Consider the following 10,680-nt stretch of genomic DNA (forward strand, 5'->3'; position numbering starts at 1 on the left):
AGAAAAGGAATTGAAAGCAGGTCTGCAGGTTGCCCGAGACCTAGCGTCTCAGGCCACCTGTAGGCGTGATTGGACGATTTAGGAGGGTGGAAAGGGTTTCTTAACTACCCAAAATAAAAGGAGCGTCTTTAGATACCATAATCACCCCCAAACTTCCCTTCGATGATTGCATTTGCACACGACGAACTACTAGTGCAATATTCTTTGCACACGATAAATAAAAAAATCGTCTGTGATGATGATGATTATGAATTAAACATAACCATCATTATCAATGGCGCTACAGGTTTCTTTAAGAAAATGTTTATGTACGAGTACCAATCTACTATAATTCTTTTGCAGTTTACTTGCTGAAGAATTCTTAAAATGTATACTCTGAGATAAAAACGATGAATTCTTCAAAAAGAATGTCCAGCTACTTAGGTACTTAAATATCTTAAAAGATGAGGAAAATACCAGTTTTCTTGTGCCACGCTTATTTCCTTATCCGCACCTTTGTCTCTGTTCTTTTATGATTTTATCAGGTGCTACGTTATTTTTAGCTTTATTTTTAATTTTGTTAATATTATTACTTGTGAATTTTTAATTTATTAAAATAGGTACTTACTTAATTAAATTAAATGAAGCTAAGGACATAATTATTATGAATCGTCTACCTCTAACAAAGGCAACTTTGACTACTTTTTTACTTTGTTAACAATCAAGTTAACAAAGTAAAAAAGTAGTAAAAGTAAAGTAATTCCAAACCAGTTAACAATTTATTTCATATATATATGTTAATGTTAATTTATTTTATATATATTTATATTAACAAGTTATTTCGTTAAAAAATTCAAAATCTATAACACCTTTTTTCTAATGTACCTAGATCTAAATCAATTGTTTTGGCTTTTATAGATTCTCAATAGTAATTTTTAACCCCCGACCCAAAAAGAGGGGTGTTATAAGTTTGACGTGTGTGTCTGTGTATCTGTGTATCTGTGTATCTGTCTGTGGCATCGTAGTGCCTAAACGAATGAACCGATTTTAATTTACTTTTTTTTGTTTGAAAGGTGGCTTGATCGAGAGTGTTCTTAGCTATAATCCAAAAAAATTGGTTCAGCCGTTTAAGAGTTATCAGCTCTTTTCTAGTTTTCTTGTAGAAAAGAAGGTTAGATAACCGTTAAGTTCATAATATTATGTCAATTGACAAATGTCAAGCTGTCAAGATGGACGTTGCCTAAATACATAATTATTTATTTGAAAATGATGTTTTGGAAAACTCAGATACTTTAAGATCGTAGGCGCGGAATAGTCAAAGAAAATCAGTCCAGCCGTTTGAAAGTTATCAGGTCTTTTTGGTTTTTTCTAGTTACTGTAACCTTCACTTGTCGGGGGTGTTATAAATTTTTAATTTACACTTGTTATTATTAACATTATTGACAATAAGCTTTTATTTGTTTCAGCTTAGTTTATGGATTCAACTGTTGCACCACGTAAGCGCGGCGGTTCTCCTCGGTGGCATATTCTTCCTCATCGGCAATGATGGAAACGCGCCGATCGCCAACTTCAAGTTCTGCCTGAGCTGCGTAGTCTTCTTCATGTACACCTATATCATGATACCTGTACTATTGTGTATGTGTCTTTTTATAATAGTATCGTTTTACCTAACAATAAATCACATAGACATAGATAATCAATCTTACCTAATGTGGAATCTTCTTCACATTAGAAAGTTACTTTCAGTTAAAATTACAATTCGTCTCTTATTAAGAGTTGGGTAATCCATTCTCCGATTGGTGATATACCATATCAACCGGATATTAATCTCACTTATTCACCTGACGTCAACTTTAGCTAGGTTTTGCTTACAATCTAATCTCAAATATAATCTGTTAAAATTATTATTGTAAATCAAATATTTGAAAAGAGCAACCGCCGAGTTTCTTGCTGGTCCTTCTCGGTAGGCTGGGCATTCCAAACCAGTCGGAGATGCATTTGATGATTCAAAAGTACTTTAAATAAAAAGAGCTTTCTATTTCAATTTCAATTTGTCCTTTTGAGTTTATATAGAAACATCAAAATGCGTAAATAAGCACAAAACTGGGATGAATATAAATTATTAGGATACGAGTACGTCACGGTTTATGAAAAACGTCTTTCCGCATCGCGGGAAATCACCATAACAAAATATACATGACAAAAAGTTTTCCCTATAGGTACATCCTCTCATAATAACCTTAAGAAAGCTTTAGGAATAATTTACATAAGGGGTCAATAAGAAGGATCTTTCTTATACCGCGTTCCACAACTCATGTTATCCTAATGGACTACATTTTGAGGCCTAAATAACTCTGGGCATCAAATATGCAGTACCCAACACCCCTACTTGTAATAATTACTATTTGATATTGAAAATGCTATGAGGAATAATTTGGCTCACGTATTTTTTTTTTCTATTTTTAATTATGAGGTTTTGCTTTGGGCTTCATTTACGTAAAATTACACTATTATGTAAGCTCTAGCTCGAATTTTACCTACTGAACAGATTTTTAACAGAGTAGCAGCTCGCATGAAAAACAACATGACAGCGAATGTTCAGGTTTATCAGCATCTGTTCTATGATACTTAGCAAAATATGCAAACTAGTTTGACGCACATGAGTAGACAATATGTGGCTATAATGCGCTACGCTCGAGGCGCTACAAGCACTACAAGCGTCCGATCATCCGCGTCGTGTGACGTGTCCGGTCAGATTGTGAACAACATACCTCAACACAACGTGCGTGTAGCCAATGTGTTTGCACCTTAGGATAGTTATGCAGGATAAAACCTAAACGTGGTTAACTAGTCTGTTCTTTTACAGTTCCAATGGAGTTACGGATGCTACGTAGGGAGTATTTCAATCGCTGGTACAGCTTGAAGGCGTACTACGCAGCGCTAACATTTTCAACTTTGCCATTCATGGTACGTACACCTATACCTTCATAATATAGTTAGCGGACCATCCACAGAAATCCAAATAAATTATCTATGGGACAGTCATAAGGTAATAGAAATTGTAGGTAGGTATCTGCTGTCTATACTGGGACCACGAGTTACTAATTTTTAGCAGCTCAACATGTAATTCTAGCGGGGTGATTATTATTATTAGCGGGCCAGCGGGCGGGATATTATATTGTCTGACATAACTTTCACATCCCGGACATAGAAAGTGGTCCCTGGTTTTGAGAAACGGACATCTTTCCGGAAATAAAGCACCCGAGAACTGGGAAGTAGCGTGGATGGAGTGAGCTATACCTACAATAAGTACGTCCGACAGACTGACAACAATCATTTATAAGCAGGAAATATTGCCTTACGGTATAATATATTCAAAAGTGCATAAACTTAAAGTCGTGCCCCATTCGTTGCAGGTCATCATTTGTTAGATGTTACAACTTGTACCTATTTAAATGTAGGTATTTCTTTTAAAGCTTGGTAAGGGGAACCGTTTAAATTAATCAATTGGGTGTATAACTCATTTTGACTAACATTGAATAAGACTCATTATTTTGATATGCGCGATAAGAATTCTGTGCTAGGGTTCGACTGTCTACCTATACTATTTTACATTTATACTGCAAAGTGCAACCAGATATAAACAACATAATAGGTATGCAATATCTACGTGCAGTCATATAACCTACTAGCTAGTCACATACAATACCTGTGTCCAATTTTAAGTTGGCAAGTGCTTCCTGAAACGCCAAGTTGGAGCATATTAAGCCCAAATAACCGAAACAGTTGCAAATCGTGCGGTCAGTACGGACTGTGGTCGGCTCTGGTCGGCAGTCTCAAATGGAGGTAATTTAGCTTGAGGTGCGTTGCAGGGGATTATATTATCAGGCAGTTCGTTCTTGAGATACGAGTGGTTTGGATTAAAATAGAATAGGTAGATTTTTTTATTTTATTCAAATAAACTTTTAGGTAGGTACGTGGAAATTTGTCTGTGAAATTATGTTTGATTTTCCTGCGTATGTTTGCTATTTGGCCTATCCTGATTCCTGACCTACGGAGCTAGACTAACTATCGGCTTCTCGCGGTGGAATCTGCATTCTGAACCGGTGGTAGAGACATAGACGTACTCATAAAAGAGACATTCTATAGTTTATCATATCATATAGTCTATCATATAGTTTTCTTAGGTACTTACATGAAATAAATTTTTGATTTTGATTTTACAAATTATTTTTGTCTTGCTGTTCTACACAGAGCGTACCTACCTACCTACTTTTAACGGCTATTTTTTATCCAAATAAACTTTTTTTTAACCCCCGACCCAAAAATAGAGGGGTGTTATAAGTTTGACGTGTGTATCTGTGTAACTGTCTGTGGCATCGTAGCTCCTAAACTAATGAACCGAATTTAATTTAGTTTTTTGTTTGAAAGGTGGCTTGATCGAGAGTGTTCTTAGCTATAATCCAAGAAAATCGGTTCAGCCGTTTGCAAGTTATCAGCTCTTTTCTAGTTACTGTAACTTTCACTTGTCGGGGGTATTATAAATTTTTAATTTACACTTGTCTTCTTTTTGTCTTGCTGTTCGACACAGAGCGTACTACTACCTACTTTAAACGGCTATTTTTTATTCAAATAAACTTTTTTTACCTATTATAATTGACTATAACTGTTGCAGTTCGCCTTGGGCACGTTGTTCATACTCATCGGCTACCTGATGTCGGGCCAGCTGCTGGAGTTCGACCGCTTCGTACTGTTCACCATCAGCGGCATATTGACGGGAATCTGCTCTGAGGGACTTGGTCTGCTCGTCGGCTCTACATTCAGCGTTACTGTGAGTTGTATCATCCCTCCAATCCCAACCCATCGCCGGCTCACTACTGAGCACCGGGTCTCCTCTCATAATAACAAGGGCTTGGCATAGTGTACCCTTCACTCTATTAACGTCTTTCCAAGTGCGGATTGGCACACTTGAGAACGTTGTGGAGAACTCTCAGGCATGGAGCTTTTCTCACGATGTTTTCCTTCACATTGTTTTCCTTAGGCGACGTCTTACGTAGGTGTTTCAAAGTGAACGCGATTGCGAATTCCAATAGATATCTGGTAAAATCGACTGTTTGTTGTTTGACCAACGTTCGCGTCAAGATCGCTTGCGTATAGGATGCCGTAGGTACCTATAATCTATGGCAACTTTATATTGGACTATTAGACTACAGGCCCATGTTCAAAAATGGATGGGTCATATGAACCACCAGATGACGTATATAGTACGATATAAGACCATGCAATAATAAGATTCAGCACTATGCCGTCACTCCAAAATGTACCTACTCACTCTACCTGCACTTTTGAATTCTCACCAGCACTCTGTTGGACAGCTTACAAGTGACGGCATAGTGCTGAATCTTATTATTTTATGCTCTTATATCGTCCTGTATACGTCACCTGGTGGTTCATATGACCCATAAATTTTTTGGGCATGGGCCAGTAGTCTATATTTGTTTTGCAATCACTGTATTACCTATGTAATCTATTTCTTCCAGAACGGCTCAATCATCGGTCCGGCGACTGCAGCACCCCTCTTGGCTCTGTGTTGTTATGGCATGGGCTTCGGACCATACATCGAGTGGTTCATGAAGCTGCTTATGTCCTTATCGTACCTACGCTACGGCCTAACCGGTTTCTGCCTCGCCTTGTACCAAAAACGCCAACTTATGGACTGCAATACTGATTTCTGCTTATATGCTGATACAAAAATCCTTTTGAGAGACTTGGGTATGGCGAATGACAACTACGGAACCCAGATAGCTGGTCTGCTTGGATTTACTGTATTGTACAGACTAGTTGCGTACTTTATGCTGAGATATCGTCTAACGGCCGAATATAAGAGCAGATTCATGACCTATGTTAGCAAATTTTTGAAGCATAGATAACCTAACCTAGATAGACCTTGTAGATGCTTTGTTACTGATTTAAATTCACATATTAGAGACTATAGGACAGGTACCTACTCTGTCTCACTGAGACGCTCGTAAAGGCACGGTTGCGGGAGAATGACAGTTGATGTAAAAATCTAGGAATTCAACGTCGCGGTGACCCAACTCCATGAGCTGTTTCAGTCAAGCAGTACACCATACTTAGCCATCGATATTAGAACTTAACCTGCCAGACTGGTTAATTCTGGATAGGTAGACAAAAAATTAGATAATTGTAGCTATACTGTTTCACTGAGATGAGTCGTGAGGTAGGGCACAGGTTGCGGGAGTGACCGTCAACACTCAACGTCACTTTTATGTCATCCTCCGGCAACTCCTACCTACCTCACGAGCCGTTTCAGTCAAACAGTACCTACCTACACCTATCTTTAAAAAGTTACGAAGTTTTTATGTATTAAAAATTGATATTTGACCTCGTAGTTAATTAAGAACTAAGTACTTTTTAATGCAATTTCAATGAATTACTAATTAGATAGGTGAAATATTATTGTAGGTAGGTATTGAAATTAGTTGATAATTGGGTAGGTAGACCGTAGGATGAAATAATAATTTATATAACTATCTGTGATTTTTTGTTTAGCTTTATGTACGAATTAATTATTAAGTAAAATTATGCACTATATTGAGATGAATTGGACATTTTTATTTTGTTCTGCTGGATTAAAAATCAATGGAATCAAAATATTTGAAATAAAATTGTATGACAGAAACAAGAGATACCTATAGAATTATTAAATGACCAATAAATACTTAATAGAATAGGTGAGTAAGTTTGTTTGAATTTAATATTAAGATTTTGTCACAAAAATTGTTAATTAAGTACTTAAGAATATAAAATATTGGTGTGAGAAATAAAAAACTGAAGTTAATTTTCGTTTCATTTGTTGAAAACTAAAACCCGAATAAACATTGAAATATTCGAGTAAATTTGTTTTTCTGCTGCTTGGTATATTTTAATGTTATTTTACATGAGCTCAGAATTTTCTCCTTTCATTTGACATCCTACTCGATACAATAGCAAAAAACTTTTTGGAGACCTCCGCTTTTTTTGATGTAACATCCGTTAGGTCAATTTTTTTCGTACTTATAAAATAATATTAGCCTATGTCACCCGGACTTTTACAACGAATCAATTAACACCTAATTCATCAAAATCGGCCCAGTAGTTTAGGCACTATGATGGAACACACAGAATCTGGATACAAACATACATACATACATACATAGACTGCTAAAATCATAACCCTTCCTTTTGGCTTTGCCGCAGTCGGGTAAAAATTACCTCTATTCAACACAAATAACAGAAATATAACTGGTACCAATCGGGAATCGAACCCGGAGAAGCATCTAGTCTAGCGAGCGGTGTTATAAAACAACTTGCAGTAGTTATTTTTTTCTCTTTATATGTGCGTTAGGTATGTTGTGGAGATCTATAGGCTAAGTAAAACCTTAGATTGTCACAGTCGCTCATATGCGCTTCGAATCGAATTTGTGTCAGTGTGAATCGCCCCTTAAGGTGCCCACGCACTCGAACTGAACTGAGCGTCGCGGCATATTCTGCACGACTCTTCTGACGCGCAGTTCAGTTCGAGTGCGTGGGCACCTTTACTGACGTAAATAGAACAGTGGTGGTTGCTTCATAAACAAGATCGATCCCCACAAGCGACGTCATACATAAGTACCTACTTACTACAATAATTATGTATGTACAATATATATGTATAGGCCAAGTGTAGGTATCATGGTATACAAATACTAGGAGGTACCTATTATTATACATAGGGTAAACAATATAATCTCCAGACAATTATTTTTCTATACTTACATTACTATTTTATCAGAATCGTTTTGAAATATTATTTTATTACTATCGCAAAGTAAAGCATGATAAGATTCTTTCGTCTAATAAATATAAAGTGTGATAAGTTTATTACATCAACATACAATCACGCTGTTATCACAAAATATATACGATTTTTTCATATTATAGATTTGCTTGTGTAACAGGCTGATTATATTTCTTCTATTTGATTGTTAAAATAAAATAGCATGAAAAGTTATAAAATATTTATTACTTACAAGTGATAAAAATCATAAATTATATCAACTGATTATATTTCTACTCATCTACTATTTTATATATCTATTACCTATATAAAATAAAAAAATATAATCTGCTGTGTGAACTTATCAATTTTTTTTTGAGATAACGAAAACAAAATTATTGCCGATAATATCATTGTGACATGCAGTATATCTACAGTTATGCTTCATATATAAATTTCCTCTTAAATTAACATTCTTAATCTTTGCAGACGTCCAAAGCATCTTGTTTCTCTTCAACTAGCTCCTTGCCTGTTAAGTCAAGTTTTTCACGAGCGAAATCGGAGATAGTGAGACCCTCAACAATCTTCCACCTTCCATTACTAGTAGTGACAGGGAATGAGTACACAACATCTCTGGGTGTTCCGTATGATCCATCAGAAATTACTCCCATGCTCACCCAACGATCACCAGATCCCAGGAACCAATCCCTCATGTGGTCAGAAGCTGCTTTGGCAGCCGACAATGCAGATGACATTTTCCTTGCAGCTATAACAGCAGCACCTCGCTTCTGGACAGTTGAAACAAAGGTAGTCTTTAAGTAGTTATCGTCATTTATCGCTGCTGGGACAGGCTTCTCTGCACCACCAACTTTAACTACAGCATTCGATGCATCAGGGAACTGTGTGGATGAATGGTTTCCCCAAATAATTACATTCTTGACATCCTGGACAGGAACACCAATTTTTGCAGCAAGCTGAGATTGGGCACGGTTCTGATCGAGACGGGTCATGGCTGTGAAGTTTTCCTTAGGAATGGATGGAGCATATTTAGAGCAGATTAAAGCATTTGTGTTAGCAGGGTTACCGACCACGAGGACTTTTACATCCTTACGGGCAACTTTGTCTAGAGCCTGACCTTGCTCTTTGAAAATGCGTACATTGGCAGAGAGGAGGTCCTTCCTCTCCATACCTTCCCGTCTTGGCATGGCACCAACAAGGAAAGCGGCAGCTACATCTTTAAATGCTTCCTCAGGGTTAGCAGTAGGTAGGACTCCGGCGAGAAGTGGTAAAGCACAGTCTGCAAGTTCCATAACAACACCTTCTAAAACTCCCATCATGGGAGCAATATCAAGAAGGTGGAGAAATACAGGCTGGTCTGGGCCAAATACAGCACCAGAAGCAACCTGGTACAGAAGGGAGTAGGCAATTTGACCTGCAGCGCCCGTAACAACAACTTTGATTGGTGCAGCCTGAAATTTAAAAAAAAAAGTAGTATATTACAAGTGTTTTAGACATGTTTTTAATACCTGATATGAAAATTGCTAAATAAATACCCTTGATACATGTCTGCTTTGTGCAGTTTTTACTGATTTAGTAACATTCACTGCAGTTGTATCTAAATCCTTTGAATCAGACGATCCACAACATAAAAAGGACATTTTTAATTCAACAGTTAATCTACCTCCTCCAAATAAAAGATTACAATACTACTACTGCAGTACCTACTACAATTAGGTATCATTCATTATTACTTGTTCATAATCATTCCACATATTAGATAATCCCCACTGTAGACACAAGGTATCAGTAAAAATCAGAATCTAGTCATTGAATTATTTTATAGAAGATTCTGATTTTTGATATTAACATACAGCTGTTGTTTCAAACATGCTTTATTATTATTTAATCGACACATAATATGTAACTCAAGCGCAAGTTTTTTTCTGATAATGTTATAAAGGTCAAACCAATGTCACTGTAAATAAAAATTTCAATAGCTTACCATTTTATAACACAGTTAGATTAATAACTTATAGGAAGTAGTTAGATTATTTTATGCCGGTTTACTGATAGCGGCAGAGAACACCACGTTTTTAAAACCTCAAACTGGTTTATTTCCCTTGCTTTGCATAACCTTCCTGCTGGAGTCTACAAACTTCACATCACATTCACAAAGTTACGAAACTAGAGGAATGTAGTAAATAAATTAACTATCCAACAATGCCGTGAAGTTTACAAATTGTGAAACAAATGTTAAAGCAAAATGCAACTAAATCCTCAGTAATAAAATTACAAATGGTTTTGTTTTACGGCTGTCATTTTTTATTTTCCAGCTGTTGTCCACAGAGTATTTATTATTCTGTAACTCTTGAACTGTCAAAGTATATATAAGCTAGTTGCACACGGATAACACGAACCACGGTCAAACGTCAGACATTTAAGGTTCATACGTCTTGTTCGTCCATCAAGATTTTGATGTTTGTAGGGTTCTACCTAAGCCTTTGCTGTCCGTTCATTCATCTATCCGTCTATCAATCAACGGGAAGCCGGGTACACACGGTAGCGACTCGTTGGCGATGTAATATTAGCTGTCTGGAGTGAAAATAGCTGTGATCGCGATGTTACTGACAAGTTACAATACAGCTAAAGATAAGGCTAGCTTTAGTTAGCTAAGTTTTATTGTAATATTTTCAATAAAAAAAAAAAAAAAAAAAAACTCAGCTAACTAGGTATTTTTACGACTGTCGCTGTAATTTCAATTCTATTCCATTTTGTTTTATGGCGTGGAGCTGCAGCAGCACGAGCGTGATTTACTTTGCCAATGACCCAGTGTGTGAGACGCAGTGTGTACCCTACCTAAATTTAGGTGTCAACTGTCAAGT

General features: G+C 36.6%; 3 protein-coding genes across 4 annotated transcripts in view; 1 reads left to right on the top strand and 2 right to left on the bottom strand.

Annotated features, from left to right (window-relative positions):
* The window catches only part of LOC123869688 (ATP-binding cassette sub-family G member 1-like), a 76,636-nt gene that overhangs the window by 52,967 nt on the left and 12,989 nt on the right, over nucleotides 1-10,680 (top strand). The window contains exons 8-11 of one of the 2 annotated variants that reach the window (XR_006796947.1): nucleotides 1,446-1,614; nucleotides 2,846-2,946; nucleotides 4,655-4,810; nucleotides 5,520-5,963. Coding sequence is in view for 1 of the 2 variants with exons in the window: in XM_045912678.1 (XP_045768634.1) it covers nucleotides 1,446-1,614; nucleotides 2,846-2,946; nucleotides 4,655-4,810; nucleotides 5,520-5,909 (816 nt within the window). In the remaining variant the exon portion in view is untranslated. Of the gene's footprint in view, nucleotides 1-1,445; nucleotides 1,615-2,845; nucleotides 2,947-4,654; nucleotides 4,811-5,519; nucleotides 6,842-10,680 lie in introns of those variants that run through there. The other variant, XM_045912678.1, reaches the window with a different exon arrangement.
* LOC123869691 (DNA-dependent metalloprotease dvc-1) overlaps nucleotides 1-10,680 on the bottom strand; it is a 29,174-nt gene that overhangs the window by 4,682 nt on the left and 13,812 nt on the right. Inside the window, exon 4 of the mRNA XM_045912684.1 lies at nucleotides 4,674-4,681. The gene's annotated coding sequence lies outside the window, so the exon portion shown is untranslated. The remainder of the gene's footprint in view (nucleotides 1-4,673; nucleotides 4,682-10,680) is intronic.
* On the bottom strand, nucleotides 8,025-10,138 carry LOC123869697 (malate dehydrogenase, cytoplasmic). Its single transcript, XM_045912689.1, has 2 exons — nucleotides 9,801-10,138; nucleotides 8,025-9,267 (listed from the first exon to the last, which is right to left on the bottom strand). The coding sequence occupies exons 1-2, from the start codon at nucleotides 9,801-9,803 to the stop codon at nucleotides 8,275-8,277; spliced, it is 996 nt and encodes a 331-aa protein (XP_045768645.1). The 5' UTR covers nucleotides 9,804-10,138; the 3' UTR covers nucleotides 8,025-8,274.

This window comes from Maniola jurtina, chromosome 11 (genome assembly GCF_905333055.1).
Source record: "Maniola jurtina chromosome 11, ilManJurt1.1, whole genome shotgun sequence".
Lineage (NCBI taxonomy): Eukaryota > Metazoa > Arthropoda > Insecta > Lepidoptera > Nymphalidae > Maniola > Maniola jurtina.